The 24011-nt window shown below is 40.1% G+C and overlaps 1 protein-coding gene across 1 annotated transcript in view; it reads left to right on the top strand.

Annotated features, from left to right (window-relative positions):
• Positions 1-233: 233 nt before the first annotated feature.
• UBTD2 (ubiquitin domain containing 2) overlaps positions 234-24011 on the top strand; it is a 62529-nt gene continuing 38751 nt past the window's right edge. The window contains exon 1 of the mRNA XM_060765101.2: positions 234-393. Within this exon, the coding sequence (XP_060621084.1) occupies positions 324-393 (70 nt within the window). The 5' untranslated portion in view covers positions 234-323. The remainder of the gene's footprint in view (positions 394-24011) is intronic.

Here is a 24011-nt window from a genome sequence, read left to right as displayed (position 1 = left end):
GCAGGAGGAGGAGGAAAGGGGGGCGCAATAAGGGAAGCGGACCCATCCCTCCTGCCCTGAGGAGGATGCCTTGCGGAAGCGCACGGGCAGAGCGCCCCCTGCCGGAAGGAGAAAGGCCAGGCTGGGGCGGAGAAGAACTCCCTTTGGGGCCCGAGGCGGCCTCGCGCTGCTGCGGCGGAGGCGCTGATTGGTCAGAGTGCAGGCCGCGTCGGGGGCGGGGCCAGCTGAGGGGGAGGAGGAGGAGGCGGGCGGCGGAGCCAGCGCGCCTGCCCGACCGGCGGCGGCGACGAAGGCGAAGGAGCGGGGTCTGCGGGCCGGGCCCCATGGGCGGGTGTGTGGGCTCCCACCACGACTCCTCGGGCAGCCTCAACGAGAACTCGGACGGCACGGGAGGTGAGGCGGGGGAAGAGAGGGGCCCGCATCCATCCCTGCATCCTTCCCTCTCTCCCTCCCTTCCCTCAGAGGAGCCTTCCCCCTCCCCCTCCTCCCCCTCCGGAGGGGGCGCCGCTCTTCCCTCCCGCTCTTCCCTCCTCCGCGCCCCCTCCCGCCGCCTCCTCCTCCTTTCCTTTCTGGAGGTCCCTCTTTCAACTTTCCTTGAGTCACAAGGTTGCCAAGCGCTCGCTAAGGGGAAGGGGAGGGTCCTTCAAGAGGGAGCACGGGGCAGGGTTATTAGGGTGAAGTCCCTCCAAGGCCTCGGCCTAAGGAGGAGGAGGAGGATGGGGGGGGGGGAAGAGAGATGAGCAGGCAGCGCCCACCCCTCTCCTCACCATTTCCAAGTACTCCATTCTTCTTCCTTAATGGCTCGGCCGCACCATCTTTGGAAACTTAACAATTGCCTATCCTTTTGTAAATCATTTCAACTGTAGTGTGGTAGGTTTTCTTTTCTTTTTAAATTATGGATTGGGTGTTTTTAAAATGTTGCAAGCCCACCTGGAAAGCCAAGAAAACAAAAGTGGAATAAATTTTCAGACCTCACAACCTCTGAGGATGCTTGCCATAGATGTATGCGAAACGTCAGGAGAGAATGCTTCTAGAACATGGCCATATAGCCCGGAAAACCTACAAGAACCCAATTTTCACTTAATTTCCCACACAAACACACACACACCCTGATTTCTCAGTTTGACTTATTGTAGTATCAGGCCTAGTCTGCACATTGTGACCCCTAAATGCATCTCTTCTTAAAAAACCCTTGCCCTCTTGTGACATCAGTACACACTCAGGGCCCTTCCACACTGTCCCTTTATCGCAGGTTATCCGTTTATCCCAAGTTGTCTGTTTATCCCTGGTTTTCTGGCAGCAGAGACTCACATATTCCAGTTTAAAGCAGATAATCTGGGATCAGATCCTAGTATAAATGGCAATGTGGAAGGGCCCTTCGAGTTCATCTACACCAGGCATGGGCAAACTTTGGCCCTCCAGGTGTTTTGAACATCAACTCCCACAATTCCTAACTGTTAGGAATTGTGGAAGTCCAAAACACCTGGAAGGCTGAAGTTTGCCCATGCCTGATGTACAAAGAATAAATGCAGTTTGACACCACTTTAACTGCCATGGCTCAATGCTATAGAATCATGGGAGATGTAGTTTTCCAAATTTTCAAAGCCTTCCTTGCCAAAAGAGTATTGGTGCCTCACCAAACTACATTTCCCAGGATTCCACAGTGTTGATGCACCCCTAGTAAAGAATCACATTTTGTGCTGGAAGATGAGATTCTTGTTGTACATTTTAATCTTCTTTAAAGCAAGCTAAATTCAACAAAAAAGTTGTGGGTTGAGGCATTTTGTATTCAGCCTGCTTCTCAACTCTGCATAGATTTATATAATGGCCGAAGCAATGATGCTTGATTGGCTTGGAGATTTTTTCTTTCTTTCTTGAAATGTTTCTCCTTAGTCATATGAAGATCACTTATATGCCACTTCAAAGCTATGTCCTACCGAACGATGACACTTCCATCTTATCTTTCTGAGTGTTAATAATATGAAATATTGTGGGAGTCTTCTTGACCTTGCTAACTATGTCTATATTTTAAAGGGCAAATGATGTGCCAATGGCAACTTTGCATTCTCGGTTCTTTTTTCAAATGATTATTTCAGTGTATTACTTACAGGCTTTAAAATGATGGGAGCTTGTATTCTGTTAACATCAGAATGTTACAGTTCATAAAGCTACTTTAAAGAAAATTGGTGCTTGAGGATAATGTCTGAAGGGATAAATTCTGAACTTGTCAGAGTTGTATGGTACACAGTAATAGAATATTCATTGTGGATAATTGGATTTCAGTATCTGTATACCAAGTAACCTGTGAAAAAAATGAAAAGACCTGCTTAATAGGTTGTCAAAACCAAGGACAATGAATATAATATAAAATTAACTGGCTTTATATAAAATAAAATGAAAGCTACCATCCGCTGAAACCATTAGTTAGGCCTAGGTAATTCACCAGACCTATGTAATGTCACCCATTGTTAGGAAATTACCATACTGCCTGGGTGATATGAGGCAATGTGAGGTAATAGAAAGAGCAGTTTGAACTGCTAATTTCTTTACTTTTATCTTCATGACCTAGTGGGCTTAGTAGGATACCAGAAAGACGGGGGTTTTTTTTCTCTAGGAAGGGGAAATATAATCATTTTACAGCTATATCACTATGCTTAGTAGAAGTGTGCAAGCTAAACTGTTTTAGTCGAAATGTATAAGCTTCTTGTTGCGATTTTTACCTATTAATCTCTTGTGTATATCTTCCAAATACAGTGTGCATCATTGAATAAATATGCAGCTATGCATGGCACACCAGCAGGAATTTCTAGGGTGCTTGTCTGTGTAAATTTTACTAGAGTGCAAGTTTCCAGGCTAAAAGGATAAATATGCTGTAAAGCTATTTTAATGAAATGAGATCTGTATAATTCGAGTTTAATTATGTGACTGTCAGACTGGATTCCTAAATGTGTCGAATGTTCCTAATGTTTGTGTCTGTGTACATACATAATATCCTATTTATTTTTTAAAAAAGACTCAAAAGTTGAGTTTTTAAATCCAAAATAGCTTTCATATACTGTTGTCTAGAAATCAGTATGCCAATTCTTGTTCTCAAAAGGCAGAATAATCATAAGGTATATGACCATGCTAAATGTAAACTCTGGCTAAAGAGTCTTCCAAGGAGATTCGTATTGAAACTTCAAAGAGTCCCAAGTTTGGAATCATCTTACTTCTCTTAAAGCCAGACTTGCTAGCTAGTAGGTGGCCCCTGTCTCTAATTTCACTCGCTGTGCTAGATGACAGAATATCAGTTTACATGTCCCTGCAAATTATTACAACAAGCATGTTAGCATGGGAGAAACGTTTTAGAAATAGATCTCAGTCCAGAAGCATATACAGACTATGCAATTGCACAAGTACTTGAGGAAGTAAAATTGTAATGTCCATTAATATTCAGTGAATGTTCCTGAAATGATCACTTTCTCTGTCAGTAGTGCCTTCGGATTCTCAATATATTACAGATTCTGAAAAGCATTATAATATCTCATAATACATAAGTTGGTATACAATTATTGTTCCACGTTTGTTGGGATTTGGGCGTAGAATTCCTGTGAAAGTGAAAACCATGAATTGCTATTATTTTACCTGAAGGGAAACTTGCCGAAGAATTTCTAAGTCTTCTAGCACAACTCTGTGGTCAACTCCCACTGAAAGCTGAGCATGGAATCACACTGGAGGATCTAGCAATTCCTAGAGAAGTGTTCTTTCTAGAAATCTCTTGGTCTTCGTGTATGACTGAAGGAAGATGAACACAAAGTAACACTGGAGATAATAGAGATTTCAAGAGAGAACATTTTAAATCAAATCTGCAAAAGTCAAAACTGCAGATATGAAAGGATGACTGTATAGATTAATGCAGGTAAAGATGTCAGGATATGTCATTGCTGACCATTTTGATATAATTTGTCCTCTTGATGCACTTTTCCAAAATAGACCTGGATGGAAAGTGATCCATTTTAAGAAGAGAAGTTCTTATGGCTCTCAGTACAAACAACCCTAACAAATGCTAGGATCTCATTCACAATTATTGTCTGCACACATAACAAGAACTTCTATTCTTATGCAATGCTTTCCAAATGAGGAAAGAAACAACAGGGAACATACCTGCTTCTGTGTTCAGAAAAGCACTCTTAAGTACTGCTTGAATGATACTTCTGCAAATCTGCCATTATCTGCCTCTTCTGGTTCACAAGAGAAGGAGTGTCAACTAAACAGTGTGCCTCTCAAGTCTGCAAAGTACATACTCCTTTTATAAAGAGACCTAAGATTTGTTACTGATACAGGCATGAATTCTAGTCCAGTCCCAATTAAACTGCTTTTGTTGCTATTGGTTTACATTCTTATGAACAATTATAAAAACATTGTTTTCAGTCTGTCAGATTTCTAGATAGGCCACTTAGTCAAATCCTTGTCATTTCAAAGGTTAGCTCATTCTGAGAAACATTCCTGTGTCTTTCTTCTCATGCACTATGATAGTATAAAGGTTAGGAAAGATAAAACCGGTATCAGTTAAGTTTGGTACATCATTGTTTAAATAAATTAAATTCTGTCTTAAGTACATTAATCTTACATACATTACTTCTGTCTCCTGACATAGTGTCCTATGCATTAGGGTTGCTGTGAATTTTTTCTCTCATTGAAACTTTGCTGATAATAATTTTACCATCTATATCACACAAGAGCCAGAATGGTGAAGTGCAGTGGTTCCCATTTTTTTTGTCTTGTGGAGTTCTTTTAAGATCTGTTCTATATCTTCCAAGTTAATGGTTTTGGTAGTACAGTTACCGGAAAAGGGGGGGGAGGGGTAATAGTAAGGGATAGTAAAATGAAGAGATCTCTAAAACAATTGCGCAATGTTGATGCAATTCAATTGTATTTAAAAACTTTGAAATGTACCATAATATCTCAATTTATTTATTTTCAGTTTTATTCTTCTTAAATTTATTTTTATTAATTTCATTTTTCTGTGCAAAAAGAAGAGAAGGGGGCTTCTTGAATTATGGTGTATTTAGTTATTACAGATAAAGTGTTTAATCCTGTTCTCTTTCTGACAATGTTTCCTATTCATTATACAGAGCTTTGCATAAGGTTGATTTTATTCTTTATTAACATCCTACTACATGGGGTATGCTGAGATGCCCAGAAACTAGTACTGGGCATCTCAGAAATAGGCACATAATAGTGTGTCAAAACAACTATGGTGACTGCAAAGTCTTCTTCCAGAGCTTAATATGGTTACATCCATAATAAAAATATTGCCAGGTCAAATACAGCCCTTGACCTATACTTTGGTCAGCTGTCAGGAAGAAAGTCTTAATATTTCATACTGTAATATGGATAGAATCATAGGGTTGAAAAAGACCACAAGAACCATCCAGTCCAACCCTATTTTGCAATGCAGGAACACATAATCAAGGCACTCCTAACAGATGGCTATCCAGCCTCTACTTAAAAATCTCCAGAGAAAGAGACCCCACCATATTGAGGCAACAAATTTCTCTCCCAAACAGCTTTTACCTGGTCAGTACTGCTTACTATACTGGCGACATATGCTGAATTTGAATGTGTTATGTGCTTAAACTAGGCATCTTCAAACTGCAGCCCTCCAGCTGTTTGGGCTTCCAACTCCCAGATACCCTAACAAGCTTGTTCAGTTGTCAGAAATTCTTGGAGTTGAAGGCCCAAACATTTGGAGGGCCACAGTTTGAGGATGCCTGGTTTAAACAATTCCCCCTCCTTTTTGTCCCTTCTTTCACTGTTAGTCAGTTGATTCATGATTGTCTTTCTATTGTGTTTTTTCCTGTGTATTTTATAAACATTAGGAGTCTATCCCCAGGATTTCTTATTTCAATATATATTTTGTTTGTGTATGTGTTTGAAATTCTGCTAAAGGAAAAGAAAGTGAAATTAGTCACAGAATCATGGAGGCTTTTGCCTTCCATTGAAGCTGAGAAAGCATGACTTGTCTAAGGTCACCGAGCAGATTTCTACAAATAAATGGGAATTTTGAGCCCTGGTCTCCTGGAATCCTAGCCCAACAGTCAAACCACTGCACTGCATTGGCTTCTAAGCCCTCCACATGGGATATTGTGTTATTGATTTTTTCCCTTGTCTTTCTTCACAGCTGGGTTGATTAAGAAAGTGGATTTTCAGAGAACTACCAATGGCTCACTAGCAGAAACTCTTGGCCATTCTTGCCTTTGCTACAACCACCCATCTCAATGCAGGGCATAAATATATAATAGTAATCATCATTCTCTTCCAGATGGTACTAATCATTGCCCCTCCCCAATGCCCAGAGAATTCCTTAAGACTTTTTGTTATACCATCATAAAAGCCCATCTCTGACATGATAAATTTAACCTTGGAAGTAATACGTACAGAAATTGCACGAAGCATACTTGCTGACAGTTTTGTCCTAAACTTAAAACATATAACATTATGAAATTGATCCCTTTTCACAATTATGTTAGAGGGCTGGCTCTTAAGAGGAAGACTGATCCTGGGCTACCTCTCTCTTTCTAGTATGCTCTGGTAAGTTGACTGAATTATAAGTGGGATCAAAGTGAGTGAAGTACCATACATCCCAGGACCTAAATATCCTATAGGCAGCAGATCACCATTGATCCTGGATGCTAGACAGGTTCAGATATAGTTAATACTTAAATGGAGGACCACCAGTGAATACCAAGTGGTTCGCCATCCTGTTTTAGGATGTGAGACTTATAGGCTACATTTTCACAGGAAGGAACTTAAGAAAACTACAACATTTATGGGGTCACCATAAATCTACAAGCGACATACACAACTATACTTCCCTGAATAAATTCCTGAAGAGCTGGGAATTTATTCACTATATTTTAAAGTTCTTTCATCTATATATATAAATCTGAAAGTGACGTCGAACGGAGAAGCAAAATTCAAAAAAACCCCAACGGAAATTAACCAAAATTCCCATGCACATACCTCAACCCACTAGGTATAAACAAACCGAATCAAAATAAAAAACAACACACTCACAAAACGACAAAACAACTGAGCATGTGCATTGGCACCCAGCCGCAAGTTCCCTGGCGCGCGCACATGGCCTGCCGGCCAACGTTCCCTCCGCAGGAACGTTACGTATTAACCCACTTCAAACCCCACCACAAACACACACACAGCCCAACGCACCTTCACTCCTCCTCCCGCCACAAACACACACACCCAACGCACCTTCACTCCTCCCGCCGCAAACACACACACACACCCAACGCACCTTCACTCCTCCCGCCGCAAACACACACACACACCCAACGCACCTTCACTCCTCCTCCCGCTGCAAACACACACACACACCCAACTCACCTTCACTCCTCCCCCTCCTTCCTCTTACCCTGCTCACATGGATCCATCCAAAGGCAATGCTTCGAACCCGCCGCCAAAGCAAAAGCTCGCTTCGAGAGGCCCCTCCCTTCCCGCTGACCTCAGAGGCTTCCCTCTCGCGAGCGGCAGGCTCTTCTTCCTGCTGCGCAGTGTGTTTGGAGTTCCCCAAACGCTGGGCTTTCATGTAATTGTGGACTTCATCTCCCAGAAGCCCTCACTATTCACCCAAACTGGTAAGGTTTCTGGGAGTTGAAGTCTACACAAAGGACTACGTGGTTTTAGCACGTTCCTCAGTCCACGCGCTCCTAAATGCCATTGGCTAGAATGCCTCCTGCCGCAGCCAATAGGAAGAGAGGAAAACCAGGGTCTGCTCTTCCCTCCTCCCCTCGCCTATTAGAAGGAAGGGTGAAGGGATATAAATGTAATTTTTTTCTGCCGTTTTCTTTTTCCTTTCCTCTCTTTTTTCGTCTTCGTCTGTATGTGTGTGGGTGCTAGAAACAATATTATACGAAAGCTGACTGGCACAACCTGGGGATCACAACCAGACACAACCAGAGAAGAAAGGAGGAAGTTAGGCCAGGCAGAGACTTCAAAACTCTTACTATAGGCCACAGCAACGCGTGGCAGGACACAGCTAGTGATTTTATAAAATGTGCCCTTGTGAAAACATTCACTGGGAATTTGGACCTGTTGGAGCTCTATAAACAGCTTAAAGTTATTTTAATCTTAACTTTTTATACATGTGGTTTTACATTGAATCCTACATTCCGGGAAAAGGTGTGATATAAACAAAATCGTAGGTTGGTTGTTGAGACAAAGTTCCATACTTTAAATTTACCTAGGAAGATTGGAAGAATTAAAGTAATTAAAGTCTGATGGACAGACTCTAATGGCCTCTGATGTTGCAATTCTAAGGCTGTGGGGATGGGTGATATAGTTGATATAGCAAAAGTTCAATGGTGTATGTGATTGTTTAGGGTACACCTTAAACTGAGTTTAAGACCTCTGCCTCACTTGTTAAAAGGCTCATTTTGACCACTTCTTATATATTCCTGTTTACAATTAGCAGCACTCATCTTCTGAACAGTTTATTTCTGTGTCTTAGAATAGCAATTGTGAATTATTTATTGTAAAAGAAACTTACCAGTTTAACATTACATTCTGGTGTTATTTTAACTTTTGGTATAGAGCTGGTTCCCTGATATTGTGCTTCCATTGTCTCTCAGACTGCGCCCTATGTACACTACTCTGCTTTATACTGTAGAGAGGAAGCCTAAATACTTTTAAAAATACTTTATTTTCCTGTAGTTGAAGCTCAACCCCGGTTCCTCCATTCTATTTGGAACAAGAGAAATAAACAGGCTTTAAAATTAGTAGCAGATCTCACTGCTAAAAGCAGTGAATTCTTCTACTTATTGTTAAGCGTTTTGAGGTGTAATTTTACAGTAATTTTGATGTTTGCAAACCACAGTTTTAAAAGTAGTGACACATTTTCAATTAGAAGGGGTGTGATTGCTTTATGGCCTCAAGAAAAGCTAGTATTTTTGATCTGGGACTTCAGCACTGAAAAAAAAATAACCAGGCCCCTTCTAGGAGCTGTAGAATTTTTGCTGTTTTATTTCTATAAAATATTAATATTTTGCTATTTGTTAAGGAAGCTCAGGATAATGTATAATAAAATTAGTATGACTAATTTAAAGCATTTTATACAGGCTGACAGTATTAGGCAAGTCAATAAGTTAGTTTAAAACCAGTATGAATTCATTTGTACTGTTCATATGTGCAAATTAGGATTAAGCTAGTTAAGGCCCAAAGATCTTCGTGAAAACTCATGCTTTTACTTGATATTGGACGAAACTGATATTACCACCAATTAGGACTCAATTTTGCTACTTGAGTGTTGTAGCAAAGAAGGACCAATTTAAAATCATAGAATTTTATTAGGGAATGTCTATCAGAAAATATGAGGGCCTCAGAAAATGAAAAGTTATAATTGGGCAACACATATCAGACTACTCTGCTAGTTGCTTTGTTGTCCTGTTTTTATTTTGTTTGTTTGTTTTTATTTTTGCTGGGAATGTTAGTAGCAAGAGAATAAGCAAGGAAATTAAATTGTTAGTCACTGCCAATGATAGAAGATTGAAATGGTGGGAGGCACTCTTTGTTTGGCAGGAGAACCCTCAATTAGGAGTAATCCTTTGAGAATGTCATTAGGGCTGAAAATTATTTCACACCCAAACAGAACTTATTAGCCTGTATTAGATACTTTCTGTGTATCAAGTAACTGAGGAGATTGTGAATCTCTTCAATTATTTTCTAAGTTATATTGATTTGATTTTCTAGATTGGTTGGAGTGAGCTGGAATGAACCCCTTTGAGCTCCATGAATGTATTTATGATAATATATAAAAATACTTTATTTGTAACCCGCCCTATCTCTCCATGGCAGTTTCCCATAAAAGTGGCAAATATTCAGTGCCAAAAACAAACAAACAACAAATCAAAAACCATAAATAAAACAATCACGATATAAAACTTGTAATAACTAACCCAAAAAGTAACCAAAAATTATTAAAATTAATGACTTAGATAAACAAAGGGTAACACGTGACAAACATGTACCAGCTAACTGCTAAAAGGCATTAAAATATGGAGTGAATTACACAACCAACAGGGCTGAGGTAGGTTTCCAATATGTTCATTCCGAATAAAGTGCCCTTAGGCCCAGGTAAGCACTTATTGACAGTTACAATTTTATCTTTCTCTGACCGGTTGTTCTTGTGAAAGTTAGGTGTCATTTTTGGTCACAATCCCAAATATGTTGTCAGTTTATGTAATGTATATGAATGTGTGTTATTGAGCACTCATGGATTTTATAGAGTTTTGTTAAGCAATGAGCTCTCAAAATAAGGGGAAAGTTGCCAAGGCAAAGCACTGTTGGTGACTTACAGAATCTGGCAAAATTCAGTGCTGCATATGAACATAAAAATAAAAACATACCCCATCAACTATAAAACAATTAAAACACATGAGCAAATAATTCACTTGGATTCACTAAGTTCGGTGAATCAGTTGTATACAAATAAGATTTATATAATTTTGGAATGCTTACAAACAGAGCACAAAGAAATCCCTTTCTTCTTTTTTTTTTTAAATAATTTTTTTTATTAAAGAATTTAACTAATACAGCGAAAGAGTGAGAACATTAAAAGAAGATAAAAAAAAATACCAGAGACTATATAAAAAAATAGAATAGAAAAACCAAAGTCTATAAAAAAGAGTCTATATAAAAAATAGAAAAAACAGAAAAAACAAAGTCTATATATAAAAAAAGTTTGACTTCCATCTCTTCGTCAGGTGTTGTATTTCCAATAGCGTTTCTGTTGTTTTTCTAAACTCTATCTCTTTTTTACTTTTTCTCTTCTTCCTCGTATTTATCAAAAAGTGTCCAGTCTGTCCTCTTTATCGGGTTTCCGGTATTTTTTTTCAAATAAAAAGTCAACTCGTCCATCTCCCTTATTTCTCTAATTTTCCCCAACCAATCCTCCTTGTTAGGGATATTGTCCTGTTTCCAAACTTTTGCTAATTCAATTCTCGCTGCCGTTGTCATATAAGTAAAAAGTTTATCCTCGTTCTCTTGTATTTGTATTTCAGAGTCAGTAAAGCCCAATAAGTAATACTCCGGTTTCTTCTTAAAAGTTCTTTTTAAAAATTTTTGTAGCTCTTCGTGAATCATAGACCAATATTTCACTATTTCTTTACAAGTCCACCACATATGATAAAAGGTACCAGTCTGTTGGCACCCTTTCCAACATTTATCTGAAGAATTTTTATTTATCAAAGATAATTTCTTAGGGGTGGTGTACCATCTGTGGAACATTTTTATCCAGTTTTCCTTTAAGTCAGTTGCATATATATATTTTAATTTCTTGTTCCACATCTGTTCCCACTCTTTAAATTGGATAGATCTTCTTATATTTTGTGCCCACTTTATCATACATGGTTTAACTTGCTCAGTCTCCGTTAACCACGTCAGAAGAGTATTGTAGATGACCGAGATTACCTTTCTCCTTGTCTTTAAAATTTTATCCCACATCGAGCCTTCCCAGGCGAAGCCTACTTTATTATCTTGTTTGATATAATCTTTCATTTGTAAGTAATGTAGCCATGTCATATTTTTATTTTTCTCCTTCAATTGTTCGTAGGCGATAATCTCCCCTGTATTTTCTTTTAAGATATCCTTATATGTTGGCCACGCTCTCCAGCCTAATAGTCTTCTTTGATGCGCCTCCATTGGTGAAACCCAAAGTGGCGTTTTATTATAGAAAAAAAATTTATATTTTAACCACACCCTCAACAAGGATGCTCTGACGAAGTGATTCCCAAATTTTTTTTCCTTTTTCTCTCTTTCGTACCACGTGTAGGCATGCCAGCCCACACGTAAATCATGGCCTTCTAAATTCAAACATTTTTCATTTTCTAGTAACATCCAATCTCTTATCCATAAGAGAGCACTTGAATCGTGATATGCTTTCAGGTCTGGGAAACCTAGTCCTCCTCTTGTTTTTTTATCAATTAAGTGCATATACTTAATTCTGGGTCTTTTTCCGTCCCATACAAATTTCAGGAGTTCTTTATTCCAATTTTTAAACATTATTTGACTTCTAATTACGGGAATATTCTGAAATAAAAATAGTAACTTCGGTAATACCGTCATTTTAATTAGTGCAATCCTTCCTAATAAAGATAGCTTCAATGATTTCCAATTTTTAAGATCTTTCTTTATTTTGTTCCAGGTCGATTCGTAATTGTTTTTCAGCAATTGACCATTCTTTGCTGATATCCAAATTCCTAAATATTTAATTTTTTTGACAATTTCCATTCCTGTAGTTGATGCAATTTTCTCCTGATTTTCTTTCTTTACATTTTTTGTTAGGATCTTTGTTTTCCCTTTATTCACCTTGAAGCCTGCCACCTTTCCATATTCTTGCAATTTATTTATCCAATTCTGGAGGTTATTTGTAGGGTCTTCCACAATTCCTAACAAGTCGTCCGCGAAGGCTTTAATCTTATATTCATATTTCCCGATTTTGACTCCCTTAAGATTTGTGTCTTCTCTTATTTTCCTCATCAGCGGCTCCAGAGCCATAATAAAAATCAAGGGAGACAGCGGACAGCCTTGTCTTGTACCTTTCGTAATTACAAATTCATCAGTTTGTTGACCATTTATTCGTATTTTCGCTCTTTGGACGTCATAAATTGCATTAACTGCATTTGTAAATTGCATTCCCATGTCCATTTCCTGGATCAACATCTTTAAAAAGTCCCAGTTCAAATTGTCGAATGCTTTCTCTGCATCTATTGAGAAGATGGCCGCTTCCTTTTGATGGTTCACTTCAAAGTAGTCTATCAGATCTACTACAGTACGTATATTGTCTTTCATATATCTTCCTGGGAGGAACCCTGCTTGGTCCTCCCCTATCCACTCAGTCAAAAATTCTTTTAATCTTGTTGCCAAGATATTCGCGAATATTTTGTAATCCACATTCAGCAAAGAAATAGGTCTATAATGTTTAATATCTTCAGATGATAACCCTTCTTTATGTATCATCACTATTTCGGCCTGGTTCCAAGATTCTGGAATTACTTGATTTAACAAGGCCTCATTTAAAATTCTTTTCAGCATTGGTATCACAGTGCTCTTCGTTGATTTATAAAATCCCGCTGTAAATCCATCCGGACCAGGGGCTTTGTCTGCATCCATTTTACTCAAAGCTTTGTCAATTTCATCTTCCGTTATCTCTTTATTCAGCTTTTCCCGTATCTCTTCTGAATTTTTTTCTAATTTAAGCTGACTTATATATTCGGCAATCTCCTCCTTCTTTATTCCATCCCTTGTGTATAGTTTACTGTAGTAGCTTCTAAATTCTTCCATAATCTCCTTATCCGTCGTAAGCGCTTTGTCTCCCTCCATTATTTTCGTTATTTGTGTAGCTTGTTTCTTTTTTCGAACCTGTCTTGCTAGCCATTTCCCAGATCTATTCGCATTCTCAAACGTTTGCTGTTTTAAAAATTTTAGCTCTCTTGCTTGTTTCTCTATCTCCAAGCGGGACTTCTCCTGTTTAAGTCTCGCTATTTCCTTATTTAACTTTTTGCTATCTGGCCTCTTTTTTAATTCCCTCTCCTTGTCTCTGATTTTTTCCATCACTTCTTTCATTTGTCTGTTTCTTTCTTTGTTTTTCTTAGCTCCCTGTTGAATAAAGTGTCCTCTCAGAACGGCTTTCAGAGCGTCCCACGTTACTTGTATTTTTGTCTCTTCAATGTCATTAATTTCTAAATAATCCTTAATAATTCTATTATAGTGTTTTTTGTCTTCCTCTGTTTTAATCAAATTTTCGTTCAATCTCCATTTTCTTTGATAATTCTTCTGATTTATTACTATTTCCAATGGACAGTGGTCCGAGATATCCCTGGGTGATATTTCCATTTGAACTACTTTGGTCGCCAAATTTTTTGATATCCATGCCAGGTCTATCCTTGACCATGATTGATGCCGATGAGAATAGAAGGTGTAATCCTGTTTCTTTTCATTTCTAACTCTCCAAGTATCCTCCAATTCAAATTCCTTTTGGAGTTCAAAGAATTTTTGTGGCAGTAGTCCCCCTCCGTCTCCATTCCTCTTTGGCTTATTTTTATCTTTATGCTTATCCATCACTCCGTTAAAGTCACCAATCAGCAAGAGCTCATCGAATTCAGTTTCTCTTAGTTTTGTTAACAGGAATTGAATGAATTTTGTCTTTGGGCCATTTGGGGCATATATATTACATATGAGGACTTTTAAGTTTCCCATCATAATTTTGACTGTAACACACCTTCCTTCCACATCCTTAAACACTAGTTCTGGGGAAAGATTTTCTTTTATATAAGTTACTACTCCTCTTTTCTTCTTTTCGTATGATGAATAAAATGTTTTACCTAATTTTTTATTTTCTAAATACGCCACATGTTTATGACATATATGTGTTTCCTGTAATGTAATGATATCCAGGTCTGCCTTTTGTAATTTTCCAAATAATTTTTTGCGTTTCTGGGGCGAGTTCATACCGTTAACGTTATTTGAGAAGCATTTAATTTGTCTGTCTGCCATTTTATCCCAATAAATCTGTGTCTTGTCCAATATCGTCTAAATTCAGTTCCGAGATCCCTTGCGCCATTATAGCCGGACCGTATGCTCCTTCACCCAAGTCTTCTGATGTTGGGGCACTACTCCCCTGTGATTTGCTAAATCTTCGGTATTCCTCTGGGGTTTCAATTCTTGGTTTCTTCTTTTCTTTACCATTTCCATTTCCATTTCCTGGTGTTAGTGCTTTTTTATCTCCTTTTCTTCCCTCTGGTTTATCCTCCTCTGTTTCTTTCATTAAATTCTCATAAAAAGACTTGGCTTTCTGTTCCGATGTCAGCCAATATCTTTCTTCTTTGTATGTCACCATAATTCCTTCAATTCTCTCCCATCGGAATCTGATTGATCTTTTCTTTAGTTCATCTGTAAGGAAGTAGTATTTTCTTCTTCTGTTTAAAGTCGCTTGTGGGAATTCTTTCAGAACTGCAATCTTGGTTTCTTTATAGTAAATTGGGTTTTTATTGCTTCTATATAACACTTCATCTCTAGTTTTCTTTCGTGTGAATTGCACTATCACATCTCGTGGTGTCTTATTTTTTCTCGAATAAAATGAAGATACACGGTATGTTTGATCTAATTCCATCTCCAATTCGTCTTCTTCGCATTCCAAACATTTAGCTATCAGAGTGGTTATCAACTGACCAATATCTTCTTCTTTGTCTTCTTGAATATTTCTGAATCTTAGGTAGTAATCCATTTGTTTTTGTAGTAACTTTTCTTGTTCGATTTCTATCTTTTCCTTTTGTCTGTCTATTCCTTTAATTCTTTTCAACATGTGGGATTGTGTTTCCTCCATCTTCTCCTTGCTAGTTTTCAATTCCTTTACTTCACCATATAGGTGGGATATATCTTTTTTAATTTGCCCAAATTCCTCTTCCATCTTCTTTTTCATTCCTTGAAACTCCACTGTCATTTCTTTATAGTTCTTTTCTTGCTTATTAAAGAACTCTTGTTGTTTCTCTGCCATATCTTTTTTTAATGCATCTTGTTTTTCCGACAATTTTTTTATTTCTTTCAAAATATTCTCCATATTGAGACTGGTATCCAAGGACCCTCTTCTTAACGAAACTTTCTCCTTCTCTTGCTTTCCTTTTAATGACATCTATCTTTTATTGATTACACCAATATTTACACAATCAATTTCTGCTTACCAATTCCAATTCATTAAAGTAACAGAATTCTACAATTTCTCCAATTATTTACTTCTAAATTAATTTCTCTATGGAAGACCAATTTATCTTCTTCAATTATAATTTGATTCAATTAAAATTTAATTCTCTAAAATTCTTTAAAATGTATATATTTAATTTGGTTTATAATTAAATACTATCTATTTATTTAATTAATCAATTCATCAAATTATTTTGTCTTATCTTATCCTCTTGAGCCAATTTCCCTCAATCTTCTTTATCTTTTCCTTTATCTTTTTCTGGCCTCCTCTGGGATCCTGCCTCTATTTTCCCCTTTCGTCTGCTTCTCTTCCTAGATCTCGTCTACTTCTCTTCCTGGCTCCTGTAAAAATAAAAATTCTCGTCTGCTTCTCTTCCTCGTGGTTCGTCTTCTTCTCGTCCTCGTTTCTCCTCTCCATCTACTTCTCGTCCTCACAATAGTGTTTATTTATCTTATTTCTTGTTGCTTGCTTCCTGCCCTGCCGCTTTTCGCCTGCCTCTCTGTAGCGTTTTTTCTCTATGATTCTGCCTGCCTCTCTATGGTTCCGCCTGTATTGCTGTCTTCTTCCGCCTTTCTTCTTATTTGGGCCGCCTCTTCCTTTAGCGTCACTTCTCCTTCCCCTTTCTTCCCCTCTCCTCCTTCGTCCCTTCCTGTCTTCTCTTTACAAGATTGTTTATGAAGAAGGGGCTCGCTAGCCACAACAATATGGCGCCCAAGGTCAGAGTTTTATTTTTCTTCCTTTTCGGATTAAAAGATGAGGAAACGGGGGAGAGATCCCAGAGGTGGCTTACAAGCGGCAAGCGGCAAGGAAGCAGCTGCTTGAACTTTCTAGCTAAGCATCGGACTTTACGTCCTCTCAATCTCACCACCTCCTTCGGCAGCCCAGTTGATATATATATATGTTTTCAATTTATGATTTATTATTCCAATTTATACCAATTTAGTCCGATTTTTTCTTTATTTCCTTTCCGGCCCGAACTTTTAAGCCTTCTCTTTCGTAATTTGCTTATTTGTTCTTCTTAGTTCCTCTTTATTTTCCTCTAACCTCCCAAATCTCTGAACCTTTGCTTCATCTGTCTCTTACTCTAGGTATTTCTAATAGTTCCCGTACCTGGCGTCGAGATCTTCTCAATTTTCTCCTTTCAGAGTTTCTTATTTCTCTCTTCTTTCTTTAAAATGGGCTGGGGACGGTTGAAACGGGCTTTCGCCCGATCCCAGCGATGCGGTTTGCTTCCCGCCCGCCCGGATCCCCCTCGGCCCCCCTCCTTGAGGGAAAGGGGTTCTTGGGGGCTCTACGGGCTCCCGCGGGTTCGCTACACCTTCGCCTTCAATCCGGCGAAGGTGGGGGAGCAATATGCTCACCCAAAACAGCCGCTACGCCGGTCCCTCGTCGGAGCTCCCTCTCAACGAGGTTTGCCCGCCGCCATCACCCACCGGAAGTCCAGAAATCCCTTTCTTCTTGACTTTCTATGCCCAGTCCGCTATGACTGGCCATTTTACCCCTGCTACCACACTGCTACCTGTAGGTTATGAAATACAGCATACAACAACTCTTATTGTACATATTTTATTTATCGGAATAATCAGTCATCAAAGTGATCACTTTATTTAAAATTTTGAGTTTGTGAGCTGAAGAGCATTTGATTGTACCACTTTGCAACACAATGTATACCAAGTATTAAAATAGTTATTTAAGTCAGATACTTGCTTTTCGGAAAGCCTGTAAAACCTTTCTCTTCCGACAAGCTTTCGATGGGTGAATAACTCGGGACTATGTCTGTTCTTGTTTTTATTGTATTTTAAAGTTAATTGTATTGTTTTAATCTACTGCTGTAAACCGCTCCGAGCCAAATTGGGAGTAGCGGTATACAAGTCAAATAAATAAATAAAAATATTTAACAGTGTGCTTTGAACTAAAGCATCTCTAGATCTCTTTCTAAAGCCCAATAGAAATGGAGAAAAAACCCATTTCATAGCATCCTCAAATGTATTTGATGTGTAATGCAGTCAGCTCAGGTATTCTTTGGAAGCAAGTCTGTCTCTCTTCACAATGAAACACCTTCGGGCTAGAGAGGGAGTGGAGACAGCTGTTCCAGCAGTAGCATCAGTAATGCATTTATGGAGGAGAGATAAAGGAGTACTAAATGTGACAGCATGTGGCGAGACTAAAATTGAACACTATGTATCTCCAGTAGTGCGTCTAATTTTAATATATCCATTTCTTTGAACATATGATTGTTGTATTGTGAAGTTTTTAATAAATAATTCTAGAGGTTTGTGTTTTTATCCTGTGACAGCAACAAGATTTGTTACCACAGAGAGATAGCTTTTTCCTTGTTATGGCCGTTAGAATCATTTAGAAATCACAAAACATGGAGGATGTAAGAAGATCTGATCCAGCCTCCTGTTCTGGTGCAGGACAAAATAGTCTATTGCATTACCTTCTTAAAAGGGTGGCTGTTTGAGACAGTGAGATTTCCTTTTCCTGAGGATAGCTTTCCATTCTCCCTAAGAGCTACAGACTAGTATATATCCTCTTGAGAGCTGTTTTGTTTCACTTCAAATCCCCCAGGCTTCAGAAAGATATATTTATTAAAACTTTAAGATCTTTGATCTAGTACAGCGTTTCCAAGTGAAATAAAAGGTGTTCATATGTTGAAACAGAATTGAGTAATACTGCTATTTCTTTTCTTAATATGCAAAGACCTGTGTGTTACACATTTCTTGGCAAATTCTTTCAAGTATGTGGGAGGATGCTTAGCTCCTTTTCCCAAGCTATAGCATAAAGAAACATGATTTAATGTCTTCTAATGAGACATGAATAGTAGTAAAAGTCATTTTTTTACAAATATTCCCCAGTATGCTCCCTGGCATTCAAAATATATTTGGACTTATACTGTATGCTGATATGGGAAGAAAGCCAATGTAATGAAAGCAGATGAATCCTGATTTCCTGAAAACTATGTACACTAACTCTGGCATTCCTAGATCTTTTTCTAGGATGTATTTATCACATATAATGATGATGTCCATCAGAGTACTGCGAGGAAAGATTTTAGAATGATTGTTGCTGAACAGCAAATCAAGGAAGACTCCAGAGAACTTGCTTCGTGAGAAGCGCAGACATGATTTGCCTTGTCTTTGAACCAAATTCTCTATAAAAACTGCTGTCTGCCTTTCAGTAGTAGGTTAAAATGTTTGTTTATAAAATATTTCTGCTGTGAGGAATGACTCCAGCCACTTAATGCCCCCCTGCATAGTAGGATTCTACTACTAGTAGGTGTTTGGATCAGTGGAGGAATACAACAGCTGAATCATCTCAGACAAATGGACATACAACTCTATTTTAAGCACCCAGCAAAGTGTCATTTTTTGGATGGGAGAGGCTTCATTGGGAGTTTTTTGTTTTGTTTTGTTGTTTTTTTTTGTCGTGTCAGGAGTGACTCCTGGCGTGAGAGACTTGGCCGTCTGCAAGGACGTTGCCCAGGGGACGCCTGGATGTTTTGATGTTTTTAACATCCTTGTGGGAGGCTTCTCTCATGTCCCCACATGAGGAGCTGGAGCTGATAGGGGGAGCTCATCTGCCTCTCCCTGGATTCAAACCTGCGACCTGTCAGTCTTCAGTCCTGCCGGTACAGGGGTTTAACCCACTGCGCCACCGGGGGTAGTGAAATTGATCAAATCAAAACATTGTGGCCTGGAAAAGTTTCTGCCCCCACCTTCTGTATCTCCCCTCTTTTTTCATCTTTTTTCACCCTCCCTCCTTAGATTTGTTGTTAGGTAGGACTTTAGTAATCTTGCTTCATGAAATGGTTTCTTGGGCCGCTTTTTCATATTACCCAGTCTGTAAAACTCCCAGTTTTCCATATTCAGCCAGATGTTCAATTTTAATCATGTTTCTATTACAGCATTTCTCTTCAATGGCATGCATGCTTGTTCTTCAGCAGTGAAATATGCTACCTCAGCATGTGGTGGAGTCTCTTTCTCTGGAGATTTTTAAGCAGAGGTTGAATAAGCTATCTGTCAGGAGTGTTTTAACTGGGTATTCCTGCATGGCAGGGAGTTAGAGTGGATGATCCTTATGGTCCCTTCCAAGTGTAGCTTCCAGGTACACGGTTGTCCAGAATGGAGTAAAGATCTGCACAATTAAAGACATAATCTTAGGAAGAAAGTTGTGGCAGATAGTGTTTTATAGTTCCAATATCTGTGGAATGTCACTTTGCACACACATCCAATAAAATCAGTATTGTTCTGATAAAGAAAATATAAAGTACCATGGGAGAGAGTTAGTTAACTGAGAACCAGCAGGCCCTCACCAGGCAGATTTATCCAAGGGACTGATAACCTTCTCGGTTCCCTCCTGTCCCTTTACTTCAGGAAAGGGCTTGAATGTCCTGGCTGATTTCTATTTGTTTTTGGCTCAGTTGTTTCATTTTATGATCCTTTTTGCCTGGGCAGTTCCACCCTGACATACTAGGTCTGTGTCAGTACCCCTGGCTGCTAGTAGAACATGTTATTACACATGGACAGTACTGTTCAGGGAAATGGCCAGTGCACATAGTTCCAACCACTCCTCTAATCAGTCGGTCAGGGAGAGCATGGAAGAAGCTTATTCAGGTTGGTCTGAATTGACTTGCTTTTTCAGTGGGTCCATTAGGCAATTTTATGGGGGGGGTCTCAATGACATCTAAGGAGAAGCTTATTCAGGTTGGTCTGAATTGACTTGCTTTTTCAGTGGGTCCATTAGGCAATTTTATGGGGGGGGTCTCAATGACATCTAAGGAGAGTGTGATAGCCAAAAGCAAGTAAAGCTCATAAAGAAACATTGTAAGAGTCTCTTTTTTCCTCCCCTTCAGAGGGGAGGTGAAATTGTGTCATGCAAGTATCTCCTGTGGTTTCTCCTAAGCAAGTGAAAAGAAAGACCAAACATGTATCTTCTGTGACTGCTACTGGGGATGTGAAGTCCTCTGTGTCTCTTGATGCTTCCAACAAAGAAGAGGAATTGTCTCCTGATGAAGGGGTTCTTTGAGTCCATTTCTTCTTTGTTTGAGTCTGAGCAGTTTTCTGTCCTTCTAAGGAAGGTGGGAAAAACCCCGGGGGTGTCTGTAAGTAATGAAACTTCTGTAACATCTGATGAAACCTGTACTAAACCTGAACAAGATCAGACTGTTGATCTTAGCTGGGAGTAGCAAGAGTGAGACAGCTGTTGCTAGGTGCCTTTATTCACTGTCACGATGTGATGGAGAAATTAAAGCCCTTACTTATTGATTCTCTTATCACTGGGTAAATCTGAAGTTCATTATTTCTGAGAGATGGAGATGATTTTTTAAAAAAGAATCCTTAAGATAAGAGGCTTGTGATATTTTTGAGAGGGGTTCCCAAGGTGTCATCTCTTATAGTCTAAGCTATGCCTGTAACATCCTTGTTTTCAGGGCTTTGATTTGTTGGACTACAGAATGGTCCGCCCCAGGAGACTAATGGATCCAAATGGTTTTCTGACGGCTCTTGGGGATTTTTCCACCTTCCTGGCTAGCGACACTGTCGATGCTCTGGTCTCTCGCTGGGACAGTGAGTTGACCAGGGCAATTGACACAATCGCTCCGGAACGCCCTCTCTCAAGTAACCGAGCTAAACCAGCTTCTTGGTTCACCGAGGAGCTGGCAGCGATGAAGCGAAAGAAGAGGAGGCTAGAGTGCGTGTGGCGCCAGAATCCCACCAATTCAGCCCAAACACATCTGAATGCCTTTTTAAGGTCCTACGGTGTGGCAATAACGGCAGCTCAGAAAATATTCATCACAGCCAATATTGCATCCGCGCAGAATCGTCCAGCTGAGCTTTTCCGAGTTGTCAGAGGTCTGTTAAATCCGCCAAAAAGCGAGATCTCTGATAACTTGGTGGCTCGCTGTGAAGCATTTGCTCGATTCTTCGCGGATAAAATTGAGCGGATTCGGTCGGGTTTGGACGCCATGTTAATGGCAGTCTCTGGGGATGTAACGAGAGCATCTGCTTGTCCGGTTTTGTTGGATTCTTTTCAATTGGTTCAGCTTGAGGATGTGGACAGGATCCTTGGAGAGGTGCGACCCACCACATGCATCCTAGACCCCTGCCCTTCCTGGCTGATCAAGGAAGCCAGAGGGGGTTTGGCAGGGTGGGTGAAGGTGATGGTTAATACCTCCTTACAGAAAGGAGAGTTTCCAGCGAGCTTAAAACAAGCTATTATAAAACCGCTGTTGAAGAAACCATCACTGGATCCCACCCAATTCGACAACTATCGGCCAGTTTCCAATCTCCCCTATTTGGGCAAAGTCATGGAACGTGTGGTGGAAACACAACTCCAGGGGTTTCTGGTAGACACTGATTATCTAGATCCGGCACAGTCTGGCTTTAGGCCGGGACATGGAACTGAGACAGCCTTGGTCGCCTTGGTAGATGATCTGCGCAGGGAACTAGACAGGGGGAGTGTGTCCCTGTTAGTTCTGCTGGACCTCTCAGCGGCCTTCGATACCGTCGATCATGGTATCCTTCTGGGACGCCTCATGGACATGGGGCTCGGGGGCACTGCTTTGCGGTGGCTCTGATCCTTCCTTGAGGGTCGGTCCCAGAAGGTGTTATTGGGTGACACCTGTTCGGCCCCACAACCGTTGTTGTGTGGAGTCCCACAGGGTTCAATTCTGTCCCCGATGTTATTTAACATCTACATGAAGCCGCTGGGGGAGATCATTCGGAGTTTCGGAATGAGATGTTATCTCTACGCAGATGATGTCCAAATCTGTCACTCCTTCCCACCTGTCACCAAGGAGGCTGTCCAGACCTTGAATCGGTGCTTGGCTGCTGTGTCGGACTGGATGAGAGCTAACAAATTGAAATTGAATCCAGACAAGACAGAGGTCCTACTGGTCAATCGTAAGGCCGAACAGGGTATAAGGTTACAGCCTGTGTTAGACGGGGTTACACTCCCCCTGAAGACGCAGGTTCGCAGCTTGGGAGTGATCCTGGACTCATCGCTGAGCCTGGAGCCCCAGGTCTCAGCGGTGGCCGGGAAAGCTTTTGCACAATTAAAACTTGTGCGCCAGCTGCGACCGTACCTTGGGAAGTCGGATCTGGCCACGGTGGTTCATGCTCTTGTCACATCCCGACTGGATTACTGCAACGCACTCTACGTGGGGTTGCCTTTGAAGACTGCTCGGAAACTCCAACTAGTCCAACGGGAGGCAGCCAGATTGCTCACCGGAGCGGCATACAGGGAGCATACCACCCCCCTGTTATGCCAGCTCCACTGGCTGCCGATCCAATTCCGAGCACAATTCAAGGTGCTGGTTTTGACCTACAAAACCCTATACGGTTCCGGCCCAGTGTATCTGTCCGAATGGATCTCCCTCTACATCCCACCTCGGAGTTTAAGATCTTCTGGGGAGGCCCTGCTCTCGACCCCGCCTTTATCACAAGTGAGACTGGCGGGGACGAGGAGCAGGGCCTTCTCAGTAGTGGCCCCCCACCTGTGGAACCCACTCCCCGGGGAGATCAGATCAGCATCTTCCCTTCTCTCATTCAGGAAAAAGCTGAAAACTTGGATGTGGGACCAGGCTTTTGGAAACTCTAGCAGCTAAAAAGAAAGATCATAATGATGGGCAAATAATGACGAAACCTATTGGACCTATGGAACTCGAGACACTGACCATGAGACTGTTTATTGTTGTGCAATTGTGTTATATATTGATGTTTTTAATCTGTTAATTGTTTAACTATTGTAATTGTTTTTATAATTGTATGTATTTGGATAAGGGCATCGAATTGTGCCTTCTTTTTGTAAGCCGCCCTGAGTCCCCCCTCGGGGGTGAGAAGGGCGGGGTATAAGCAACAGAAATAAATAAATAAATACTGGTTTGCTAACTTTTATTCCTAAAGAAGATACTTTGTTCTGTCAATGGATTAATAAATTGGCCAAGGCATCAGCCTTCATGGCAGTTGTGGTTTGGATTTACTACAGTTTAATTTTCAAGCAATGTCAGCTGGTATGATAGGCATTTTTTGTGTTTAAAAATATTAGAGTGAGGATAACTATTATAAATCTAATTTGTCTGTATGTCCTTTAAAAAGAGTTAAATTGGTTGGCGATGGTCTGGGTGGACTATTGGTGGAGTACAAAGATAAAAAGAAAGTGTTCTCATCTTTGGTCAAAAAAGAGGAGGAAAATTCCTTTCAAACCGGAGAGTAGACCTTTTGAGGAAACAGGCTCAAGTATCAACTAAGTAATTTTA

Source organism: Anolis sagrei, chromosome 2, assembly GCF_037176765.1.
Source record: "Anolis sagrei isolate rAnoSag1 chromosome 2, rAnoSag1.mat, whole genome shotgun sequence".
Taxonomy (NCBI): Eukaryota; Metazoa; Chordata; class Lepidosauria; order Squamata; family Dactyloidae; genus Anolis; species Anolis sagrei.
Note: the sequence above shows the minus strand (reverse complement) of the source record. Positions and strands in the feature narration are given on the sequence as shown.